The sequence below is a fragment of the Rhizophagus irregularis genome, chromosome 15 (assembly GCF_026210795.1).
Source record: "Rhizophagus irregularis chromosome 15, complete sequence".
NCBI classification, from domain to species: Eukaryota; Fungi; Glomeromycota; class Glomeromycetes; order Glomerales; family Glomeraceae; genus Rhizophagus; species Rhizophagus irregularis.
In genome coordinates this window covers 4352249-4365600 of record NC_089443.1, presented here as the reverse complement: position 1 = coordinate 4365600, position 13352 = coordinate 4352249, and the positions used below count along the sequence as shown (strand labels likewise).

The following is a 13352-nucleotide window of genomic DNA, read 5'->3' as shown; positions in this document are numbered from 1 at the left end:
AAATGTATATTATTTATATTGAAATTATTAACCCAATTTCAAATTTCAATAATATTTTTTCTTTTTTTTTCAAGTTAAAATCACAAATTTAAAAAGAATATTATTCTGAATAAAATTTCACTTTTTAGTCAAATTAAATGGTAATTATTGGAAAAAATCCAAAAAAAAAAATTATCTATCTGTTATAGTCATACAATTATTTCTTTATTTGTTAATGTAATCCTATTAGAAAAATTTTTTATTTTAAAAAATCAGTAGTATTGAAAGTATGTATAGATATCTTAGGTTATACAGTAGATATTTTCTAATCACAATTAATAAATTACATTTGCTTACCAATAAAATTAATTTCAAAAGTGATGCTCATAAGATCAATCTTATATAGTTCTTAAATTTTTAATATTCATCATAAAATTAAATTGCAGATTCTTCCAAAGTAAGAGAATAGAATAAAAGTACAAATTTTATTAATACCAATACAATTCAATAAAATAACATCAAAGAATTTTTTGTTTGCAACGGATTTACTATTAAGGAAATGGGCAAACTTTTTCTTAGCAAGTAAACATTTTAAAAACTCATCTCTTTCGCCCTTATAATTAATTATTCTAAACTAAATTGACTAGTCTCTTAGTACTTATGACCAAAATAAGTACAACTATGTACACAGAGAAACTCTTATTATTACTCAATACTCACGAAATCAAAAACCTTGAGATAACCTTAACCAAATAATCTCAAATTCTACACTGACTCAATTTGCTCTAGTTGACAAATTCATGAAGAAAAACGAAAATAAACATTCCATCATATTGCATATAGTATATTTAGGATATGTGTGCTAAAGTACGCCAGGTCAGGTTAGGTACATTGAGAATTTGGATATGCATTATATTAAGTTACTTATTATTTAAGGCTAATTTTTGGTTTGATATATACAATTTCAATAGAAATAATCTTGCTTAACAAAGATTACAATCAGGTATTCTTATTTTAGGAAAAAAAATCTCATGGAACAAGCATAAAAATTTGAGTAAAATGAAAGGAAGGCTTTTATGGAAAATCAATTTTAGTTGCTAATGAGATTCAACAAGAAAACTATTTTATCAAAGAAAGAATCTATTGCAAAAATATTAGTATAGCCATACATACAGTATAATTTTTTTTTATCAAGTATATCTATGTAATAATATTTTTAAATAAAACACATTGGCTTTTTAATTGGTGAATTGATATGGAAAATAAAATGGTTCTTATATATTATATACTAGTTATGTTTTATTTATTTTTAATTTAAATATAAGTATAAAACATTTACTATATAAATGGTTATTTAAATGACTTATATAAAGAATTTCAAAAAGTTTAATGATCCTTTATTGATAAAAAAAACAAAAAAAAAATATAAAAATACAGTTATAATTTAATAAAAAATCTCAAAATTCCTAGAACTATTAATGTTCAATAAATTCTAGAATATATATTCATATATTTGGTAAATACTATACTTAATTTCATTTCAATGAATCAATAGCTATTTTATGAACTGTACTATAATCCATCAATATGGTTAAATCTAAACTGTTGCTAAATTTTTTAATACTTTTTTTTCTTGGTTTAATTCTAATTTCAATTCATTCAAATTCTTTCTTAATGAATTTATATCTTCTTTCATCATATTAGAATTTAATTGAATTCTGGTTCCTTCCTGAGAATTAGTAGCAAATTTAAAAATTTTGTATTTATCAAGATTAAAAGAATTCAAATTAAGAATATTTTCAATTTTAGGGCTAACTTCCAATTCTTTATTTTCCTGAACAATTTTCTTTAAGAAACAATAATTTTTGTTCAACTCTAAAAATTCATCATTATATTTTACTAAAATACTCTGAAATTCTTTAGTATATTTATCAGTCAATTTAGAGATTTTTATATCTCTAATAGAACCAATAGTATTTCTTTCCTTATTAATAGAACTTTCTAGATTATTACAGCAATTTTGTAGTTTTTTAATAGCTTCTTCTCGTAAAGTTAAGAATCTACCCTTAACTTTCAGAAAATTATTGACTTGTTTGAAAACTTGATTTTTTCTATTGACATTATAAGAAGTTGAAGTTCTTAATAATTCTTGTTGGAGTTCATTCATCTCTTTTTGTTTAGCTTCTTTTTCTTTATGAATTTCTTTAGTATTTTTTCCACTAGTTAATTTATTTAATAATTCCTTTTCAATTTCACTCAATTCTTTTCTTTTATCTTGTAACTTTTTAATACGCTCTTGATCAAGATTAATCAGCCTTTGTTCTAATTCATTTATTCTATTTTCTTTAATCTGTAAGGCTTGAGTTAATTGCATTTTGATTTGTTCTTCAACGATTAATTTTTGTTCCAATTGAGAAATTTCTTCTTCTAACTTGGCTTTCAATTCAGTAGTAAGCTTTTGATCTTGTAAAAGATCACTTATTCTATTTTGCAATCTGATTCTTTCTTGCTTTATTTGTTCATAATTAACTTCTAATTGCTCCTTTTGTTTGATTAAGCTTTCTTTGTGAGATTTTAATTCTTGAATATTAGCTTCTGTTTGAGCTAATTTTTCTTGCAATTTAGTTTCTTCTTGCTTTAACTGGCTGATTTGATCTTGAACTTGCTGGTTAGTTAGTTTATTTTGTTCCAATTGTTCAGTTAAATTGGTTAAATTGCCAGTTAAGTTTTGCTTCTCATTTTGCAGGTCAATAATTTGGATTTGTAAAATATTTTCTCTTTCTGCAAATTCTTTAATCTGTTTAGCTAAGTTAAGCCTCAGATTTTGATTATTTTGCTCAAATTCAAAATTCCTTTGCTTCAGATTTTGATTATTTTGATCAAATTTAAAATTTCTTTGTTGTAAATCAAATAATTCACTTTCCAACTTAAGAATTTCTTCTTCTGTTTGAGAATTCCTTTGTTGTAAATTAACTAACTCATTTTGAGAATTTTGATAATAAGTTTCAGCAATCTTTTCTAACTTAAGATTTTCTTCCTCTATTTGCTTATAACCAATTTGAAATTGATTTAGTTGATTTTTAAATTGATTTTGTTGAGATTTTAATTCTTCTTGCAGATTATTTTTTTCTAGATTTAACTGACTGTTTTGCTTTAACTGTTCAGTCAGTTTACTATTTAAAGCTTGTTTTTCACTTTGAAGATTTGTAATTTGGATTTGTAAAGTACTTACTTTTTTTGCAAATTCATCTTTTTGTAAAGTTGAGTTTTGTTGTAAATTAACTAATTCCATTTGAATATTTTGTAATTCATTTTGAGAACTTTGATATTTTTGTTTTAATTCAAGAAATCTTTGAGAACCTTCTAGAATTTCATTTAATTCTTTACTAGTAAAATCAAATAAATGACTTGTATAGCATGCTTTTGGATGAGATTCTACAATAAGGTTATTATGCTCAATTGGTGCATTTATAAATTCCATAATATTGCTTTTTAATTCTTCATTAATATCTTCAATTTTCTTATTCTCAGGACGAAAAATCCAACTTTCAATAATATTTAAAATTTCTTTAGAAGATGGCCTTTTTAATGGATCTTCATCCCAGCATTTTTTCATTAAATCTATATAACATTGTGGAGTATTTTCAATAATTTCAGGACGTTCACCTTTACAAATACTTAAAGCAAGCTGAAGATCATGTGCTTTATCATTAAATGGTAGAATTTTAGATGTAAATTCCCACATAATTATAGAAAAACTATATATATCACTAGCTTGAGTATAAGGTTGACCTTTTAAAATTTCAGGTGCTATAAATGGTAAAACTCCAAAGATATCATTTTCTTTTAAAAAAGATTTTGCAAGTTGATATAATCCTAAATAATCACTAATAAAAATTCCATATATGTTTCCTTCATATTTGTTACATAAAATATTACCATTATGAAAGTTATAATGAATAAGATCTTTTTCATGAATATTATTAAGCCCCTTAATAATTTGATATAAACAAAATAATTTTTGTTCCCAATTTTTTGTTATTTCTGTTAAACATCTGTTTAAACTATTCTTATTTGTATATTCCATTATTAATACATAATTCAAAGTATCTGGATCTTTTGTAAATCCATATATTCTAATAATTTCATATGAATCAATAATTTTCCACTATAATAAATAATATTTATTAGTAAATTAGTATAACTAAATCATAGTATTAAAAAAAAATAATATTTAATCATACTTCATTTAAAAATTCATTTAAACATTCATCTAAATTATTAAGATGATTAAAAGATTTAAGGATTACTTTAATACTATAAAATTCAGCTTCATATATAGTACCAAATCCTCCTTTATCAAGATATTCAATATTTTTAAAGGTATTATAAGGAATCCATTTTAATTCATTTTTGGAAATAAATTGATCCACAATTTTACTTCCACTAGTACCAAATCTTTAAATATAAAAATGAAATTATATTAAAATTTAAAATTTAAAATAAAATTTACAATTAAAAAAATTTAAATATTAAATAATATTAATTATACTTACTCTGAATAAAATTGTAAGATTTTAATATAATAAATAATTAATAAATTTAAATTTTAAATAGTATATAATAACTTATAACTTACCAACTAAAAGAAATTAGAAAATAATTTTTTAAATAAAGAATTTAGTTAGTTTAAATTATATGTAAATATTATATAAATATAATAGAATTAAATAAATAACATACTCCCTATATTATTAAATAAATAATTTTTTAAATAAAGAATTTAGTTAGTTGTAAATATTATATAAATATAATAGAATTAAATAAATAACTTATAACTTACCAACTAAAAGAAATTAGAAAATAATTTTTTAAATAAAGAATTTAGTTAGTTTAAATTATATGTAAATATTATATAAATATAATAGAATTAAATAAATAACTTATAACTTACCAACTAAAAGAAATTAGAAAATAATTTTTTAAATAAAGAATTTAGTTAGTTTAAATTATATGTAAATATTTATATAAATATAATAGAATTACTTACTATCTAAAATATTTTAATAATTTTTTAAATAAAGAATTTAGTTAGTTTAAATTATATGTAAATATTATATAAATATAATAGAATTACTTACTATCTAAAATATTTTAATAATTTTTTAAATAAAGAATTTAGTTAGTTTAAATTATATGTAAATATTATATAAATATAATAGAATTACTTACAATCTAAAATATTTGAATAATTTTTTAAATAAAGAATTTAGTTAGTTTAAATTATATGTAAATATTATATAAATATAATAGAATTACTTACAATCTAAAATATTTGAATGATTTTTTAAATAAAGAATTTAGTTAGTTTAAATTATATGTAAATATTATATAAATATAATAGAATTAAATAAATAACATACTCCCTATATTATTAAATAAATAATTTTTTAAATAAAGAATTTAGTTAGTTTAAATTATATGTAAATATTATATAAATATAATAGAATTACTTACAATCTAAAATATTTGAATAATTTTTTAAATAAAGAATTTAGTTAGTTTAAATTATATGTAAATATTATATAAATATAATAGAATTACTTACGTTCTAAAATATTTGAATAATTTTTTAAATAAAGAATTTAGTTAGTTTAAATTATATGTAAATATTATATAAATATAATAGAATTACTTACGTTCTAAAATATTTGAATAATTTTTTAAATAAAGAATTTAGTTAGTTTAAATTATATGTAAATATTATATAAATATAATAGAATTAAATAAATAACTTATAACTTACCAACTAAAAGAAATTAGAAAATAATTTTTTAAATAAAGAATTTAGTTAGTTTAAATTACATGTAAATATTATATAAATATAATAGAATTACTTACAATCTAAAATATTTGAATAATTTTTTAAATAAAGAATTTAGTTAGTTTAAATTATATGTAAATATTATATAAATATAATAGAATTAAATAAATAACATACTCCCTATATTATTAAATAAATAATTTTTTAAATAAAGAATTTAGTTAGTTTAAATTATATGTAAATATTATATAAATATAATAGCATTACTTACGATCTAAAATATTTGAATAATTTTTTAAATAAAGAATTTAGTTAGTTTAAATTATATGTAAATATTATATAAATATAATAGAATTAAATAAATAACTTATAACTTACCAACTAAAAGAAATTAGAAAATAATTTTTTAAATAAAGAATTTAGTTAGTTTAAATTATATGTAAATATTATATAAATATAATAGAATTAAATAAATAACATACTCCCTATATTATTAAATAAATAATTTTTTAAATAAAGAATTTAGTTAGTTTAAATTATATGTAAATATTATATAAATATAATAGAATTACTTACTATCTAAAATATTTTAATAATTTTTTAAATAAAGAATTTAGTTAGTTTAAATTATATGTAAATATTATATAAATATAATAGAATTAAATAAATAACATACTCCCTATATTATTAAATAAATAATTTTTTAAATAAAGAATTTAGTTAGTTTAAATTATATGTAAATATTATATAAATATAATAGAATTACTTACGTTCTAAAATATTTGAATAATTTTTTAAATAAAGAATTTAGTTAGTTTAAATTATATGTAAATATTATATAAATATAATAGAATTAAATAAATAACATACTCCCTATATTATTAAATAAATAATTTTTTAAATAAAGAATTTAGTTAGTTTAAATTATATGTAAATATTATATAAATATAATAGAATTACTTACAATCTAAAATATTTGAATGATTTTTTAAATAAAGAATTTAGTTAGTTTAAATTATATGTAAATATTATATAAATATAATAGAATTAAATAAATAACATACTCCCTATATTATTAAATAAATAATTTTTTAAATAAAGAATTTAGTTAGTTTAAATTATATGTAAATATTATATAAATATAATAGAATTACTTACGTTCTAAAATATTTGAATAATTTTTTAAATAAAGAATTTAGTTAGTTTAAATTATATGTAAATATTATATAAATATAATAGAATTAAATAAATAACATACTCCCTATATTATTAAATAAATAATTTTTTAAATAAAGAATTTAGTTAGTTTAAATTATATGTAAATATTATATAAATATAATAGAATTAAATAAATAACATACTCCCTATATTATTAAATAAATAATTTTTTAAATAAAGAATTTAGTTAGTTTAAATTATATGTAAATATTATATAAATATAATAGAATTAAATAAATAACTTACGAACTAAGTTATTAAATAAAGAATTTAGTTAGTTTAAATTGTATGTAAATATTATATAAATATAATAGAATTACTCACATGCTAAAATATTTGAATAATTTTTTAAATAAAGAATTTAGTTAGTTTAAATTATATGTAAATATTATATAAATATAATAGAATTAAATAAATAACTTATAACTTACCAACTAAAAGAAATTAGAAAATAATTTTTTAAATAAAGAATTTAGTTAGTTTAAATTATATGTAAATATTATATAAATATAATAGAATTAAATAAATAACTTATAACTTACCAACTAAAAGAAATTAGAAAATAATTTTTTAAATAAAGAATTTAGTTAGTTTAAATTATATGTAAATATTATATAAATATAATAGACTAAATAAATAACTTACACCCTGTAACATTATTAATTAATAATAATTATAAAGTAAAGTAATTATAATCAATTAGATAATTGTATATAAAAATTAAATATATTATATATACAGTAACTTACAATCTAATTATTTAAATAAATATTATTATTAGTTTAAATTATATATAATACTTTTAAATTAATATAAAATTAATTACTTACTTTCTATAATATTAGTACCATAATTATTAAACAATTATATTAATAGAAAATTTAGTTATTTAAAATATCATGTAAAATACAATAAAAAAATTGCTATTAACTTACCAACTATAATAATATTAAATAATAAAATAAGTTATTTAGTTATATAAAATAATAGAAGTAATTTAATTATCATTTATCATTCCGATTATAAGATAATCTATTACTTACAAGCTAATATAGTTAATATAGTAAAAATAATTTTTAGAAATAGTTATACGTTTATAATTAGCAAGCTATTAAGTAATTTTCTTACCTTTATCTTTCTCAATTTTTGAAACTAGTTTCATTATGTTGCAAATTGGTTTGAAAAAATTTTAGAATAATTTCGACTTGTATTAAATATCTATATTCATATTATATGCTTTTACCTTCGTTACTTTGAGCCATTACTAAATAATTTTATTGGAATTCTTCCTAAAAAATAGGGTAAAAATAATTAAACTCCTTTATTCGAGCATATATAGTGTTTGTGTAATATTATCTATGCAAAATGCAGATACCAATTTTCAGGTTTTAGTTCCAAATATATTTAATTAGGCGTTATGACGTTATGATGACGTTACATCATTACATCGATGGTATCACTAAATTATAAAAATACAACTTTCTTGTTGATCATTATTAGCTAAAAAACTAATATTTGTTTTTTTCACTTTCACATTTCTTTTGAGAGTATCAAGCACCAGTACAATAGTGCTCATTTCAAATTTTGTTATGAAGTAAGAAGGTGGACATATAAAAAGTTTGAGTAATTTTTGATTTTTAAAGATGGCTGCGGGTGGTGGCATAATGCAAGTAATGCAAAAATGCCACTATATAGATACGTTTATGGTGAGTTAGTGTATGGAAAGCCGCCATGGTCAAAAGTGCGTAGCAAAACATAGCGTGTATACGCTATGTTTTGTAGTGCATATACGTTACATTTCACGGTGGGTTACCCCTGTTCTGTCTGTTTCAGGGTAACCTGTTGCAAAAAATAGCGTTTAATATGCTATATTTCATAGCGTTATATACGTTATATATTATGATGGGTACCCATTATAAGAAATGGGTACCTGTTATAAGAAATGGCGGGTACCTGCTATAATAAAGGGTGGGTACCCACTATAAGAAATGGTGGGTACCTGTTATAAGAAATGGCGGGTACCCGTTATAAGAACTGGCAGTCAGCATATTAACTTTTGATAAACATCAATAATGATAATTATTTATTTAATGAAATTTTATTTGACAAATATTAAAATTTAAATCACACATTTACGATTTTAAAGAAAAAAATCACCATATTTATTTTTATTGAAGTGTATAAAGCTCCGAATGGTTCGGGATAAACCGGGGAACTGATCCGAAACCGGCTTAAAATTCGGTTCGGTTCGGTTCGGGTATTAGAACCGAAAAACTGGCGTCTCGGTTCAGTTTAATCCGATTTTTTATAAAAATGCGAAAAATCGAATAGCCGCCCATCTAGTGATCATACAAAGTCGAGCAATATATCATTGGATTCCTCACGACGAGACGCGTCGAATGGTGGTAAGATCATGTCTCTAGCATCGATAGATAACATGTTAACCTACGCTAAATGATTTATCAATAATTGGAATTAGCAAGCTATCTATTGGTGCTAGAGACATGATCTTAGCACCATTCGACGCGTCTCAGTGAGACGAATCCAATGAATATAAATTCGTTCGTGTACGACCACTGGATGGCGAATAATATCAAGTTTCGCATTTTTTTAAAATTTTCGAGCGTTAAAAATTAAAAATTCCGATACGTGAATTTATTCGTCTTCCAATGGTCATACAAATATGAATTAGGACTCATTGGATTCGTCTCGATGTGACGAGTCGAATGGTGGTAAGATCACGTCTCTAGCATCGATAGATAGCTTGATAATGCCAATTTTTTATAAATTATTTAGCGTGAATTAACTTACGATCTATTAATGCTAGAGACATGATCTCACTACCATTCGACTCTTCTCATCGAGACGAATCCAATGAGTTTTAATTCATATTTGTATGACCATTGGAAGACGAATAAATTCATGTATCGGAATTTTTAATTTTTAACGCTCGAAAATTTTAAAAAAATGCGAAACTTGATATTATTCGCCATCCAGTGGTCGTACACGAACGAATTTATATTCATTGGATTCATCTCACTGAGACGCGTCGAATGGTGCTAAGATTATGTCTCTAGCACCAATAGATAGCTTGCTAATTCTAATTATTGATAAATCATTTAGCGTGAGTTAACGTGTGTTCTATCGATGCTAGAGGCATGTTCTTACCACCATTCGACGCGTCTCGTCGAGACGAATTCAATAATATATGGCTCGACTTTATACGATCACTAGATAGCCAGCTATTCGATTTTTCGCATTTTTATAAAAATCGGATTAAACCGAACCGAACTGCCGGTTTTTCGGTTCGGTTCTTACGGATTTCGGCTCTAATCCGAACCATCTATAATCCGGACCAAACCGACCCGTTCGGAGCTTTAGAAGTGTACAAATAAAATTAACAATAACAATAAATAAAAAAGATAAGTAAATTACAATGATCAAGAAGAAAGATGCTAATAAAAAAATGAAATAACAGTGGAGTAATGGAAAGTAATAGAAGATGAAAGGGAGTAAAAAAGAGTAATGAGAAGTGATAGGAAACAAAAAGGAGAAATAGGACATAATGAGAGATGAAAAGGAGTGATGGGAGACGAAAAAAAGTGATGGGAGACAAAGAGTAGTAATGGGAAATAAAAAGGAGTGATGGGAGATGAAGAGGAGTGATGAGAAATAAAAAGGAGTTATGGGAGACAAAAAGAAGATGAAGAGGAATTATAGGAAACGAAAAGAAGTGATGGGAGATGAAAAGAAGTGATGGGAGACGAAAAGAAGCGATGGGAGACGAAAAGGAGTGATGGTAGATGAAGAGGAGTGATGGGAGACGAAAAGGAGCGATGGGAGATGAAAGGAAGTGATTGGAAGATGAAGAGAAGTAAAAATTTATTAAAATTGTAAATTTAATAAAAAATTTTCCAATAAATTTTCAATCAATTTTTTATAAAAAAAAAGATCTCTAATGAAATTCTTTATTAAAAAAAATTTTCAAGCCAAAATTCTCGATACACTTATTAAAAAAAACTATTTTCAATAAAATTTTCTATTAAGATTTCTAAACAAAATTCTCCATCAAAAAAATAAAAAAATTTTTCAACAAACAATTCTCTAATGAATTCTCAATCAAAAAAAATATCCCAATTAAAGAAAAATTCAAAGATTCTTACCACCTATTAAAAAAAATTCTCAAAAGAATTTCTATACCAAAAAAAAAACTCCTCTCCTATTAAAAAAAAAAATCTTTACTGAAATTCTCTATCAAAAAAAATCTCCCTGTTAAAAAAATTTACACTAACGAAATTATCTATCAAAAAAAAATTCTATGATGAAATTTCTATCAAAAAAAAAATATTCTCAGCGAAATCTATTTAAGAAAATTCTTTAATGAAATTCTCTATCAAAAACAATCCCCCTATTAAAAAAAAATTCTCTAATAAAATTCTCCGTCAAAAAATACTTTCACCTATTAAAAAAATTCCTAAAAGAAATTCTTTATTAAGGAAAACTCCTTCAATTAAAAAAAAAATTGTAACAAAATTCTCTATCAAAAAAAATTTCACTTGTTAAAAAATTTTCTAACGAGATTATCTATAAAAAAAAATCTTCTCTATTAAAAAATTCTTCAAATGATTTTCTACAAAAAAAAAAATCTCAAATAATTCTCTATCAAAAAAATCTCTCCTGTTAAAAAAAATTGCTCCAACAAATTAAGTATACGTCAAAAAAAAAAAAATCTTATTAAAAAAAATTCTCCAATGAAATTTCTATCAAATAAAAGTTTTTAACGAAATTATCCATCAAAAAAAAAAACTCAGAAATGTCCCTATTAATGAAAAAAATTTTCTAACGAAATTTTTTATCAAAAAAAATCTTCTTATTAAAAAAATTCCCAATGAAATTCTATTAAACAAAGCCTTTGCCTATATTAAAAATAAAAATTCTCTACAAAATTTGTTTATAAAAAAAGCCAAAAAAAAAAAAAATTTTTTAAAAAAAAATTAAATAGCGGGTACCTGATATGTGAAATAGCGTTTACCCAATATGTAAAGCGGCGGGTACCTGATATGTGAAGCGGTAGGTACCTGATTTGTAAAGCGGCAGGTACCTGATATGTGAAGCGGCGGGTATTCGAAAATTTTAAAATTTGGTCCAAAATAAATTAATAAACCATTATAATATAAAGCGTATACACGTTAAATTATATAGCATATACATGCTGTTTTTTATGGCGGGTTATCCTGAAATTAACAGATTAATCCAACAGAACAGGGGTAACCCACCGTAAAAGATAACGTGTATACACTATGTTTTGTAGCGTGTACACGCTATGTTTTGCTACACACTTTTAACCACTACTGCTTGCCATAGTTGGTGACACATAACACTTTATGGGTGGGTGTGACAAATAGAGATCAGACAACTTAAAAAATGTCCTGATATAAATATAAACAACACGAATGCGGCAGTCATCGTAGTGTGGTAAAAGAGTTTTTGTTGTAAGTTGTAACTACGAGACTTTTCTGGAAGGATGGGCTTTATTATTTATAGTTTTAGTTTCTGTATTTTTTTATATTTTTTTATAGTTATTAGATTTTTTTGTTCTGATATGTATTTTGGTAGTTTCTGGCGAAGGAGATAGGTTATCTTGATGTGGTATGTTTAATTTAAATAATCAAGTTTAAATCTAATTTATTAAATATAATTAATAACTTTGAGGATTTTTAAAAATGATGATCTGTTAAAAAAAATAGAAGGAATAACAGGTTTAAAGCAGTTAGGTTTAGAGTTTTGTTTTGTTGGTGTTTTGTTGTAAAATGTATATTTTAAAGCGCAGTCCTCGATGATTTGAAAAGAAAAAGAGATTTTATTTATTTATTTTTTTTGAAACAATTTTTTTAAAAAAAAATTACAATTGTCTGTACTCCGGAATGAAGAGTGGAGAGTTGTCCAGAGCAAAGCAAAGGAGTGAAAGGACTATATATGTTTATGAGCATATTGGATCACATGGTGAAATCTTTTATCCGCACGCGTTACGTCATTCACCTCAAAATTAATCTGGAATAGGTTTTACTTATGTAAAAAAACTTTTGAAAAAATTTATTTATATAAAATATTGTAGTTTTTTATTACATACTCCTTGATATTTCAACAAAAAATAAATTTTTTTAGCATATTTTTAATAATTACAAATTATTATAAAGTGATAATTACTAATGAAAGAAAATAATACTATAATATAAATAAATCAATTTTAATTTTATAAAAAAAAACTATAAAACCATTATAAAAGAGACACAAAACATAAAATTTTTATATACATAAGCTTTTTCTATTT

At 22.0% G+C, this 13352-nt stretch overlaps 1 protein-coding gene across 1 annotated transcript; it reads right to left on the bottom strand.

Annotated features, from left to right (window-relative positions):
* Positions 1 to 1576: 1576 nt before the first annotated feature.
* On the bottom strand, positions 1577 to 3595 carry OCT59_007687 (uncharacterized protein; the record flags this gene model as incomplete). The annotated part of the gene is made up of 1 exon (XM_066150399.1): positions 1577 to 3595. One exon carries the CDS (start codon positions 3593 to 3595, stop codon positions 1577 to 1579), a length of 2019 nt encoding a protein of 672 aa, XP_065998854.1.
* Positions 3596 to 13352: the final 9757 nt, after the last annotated feature.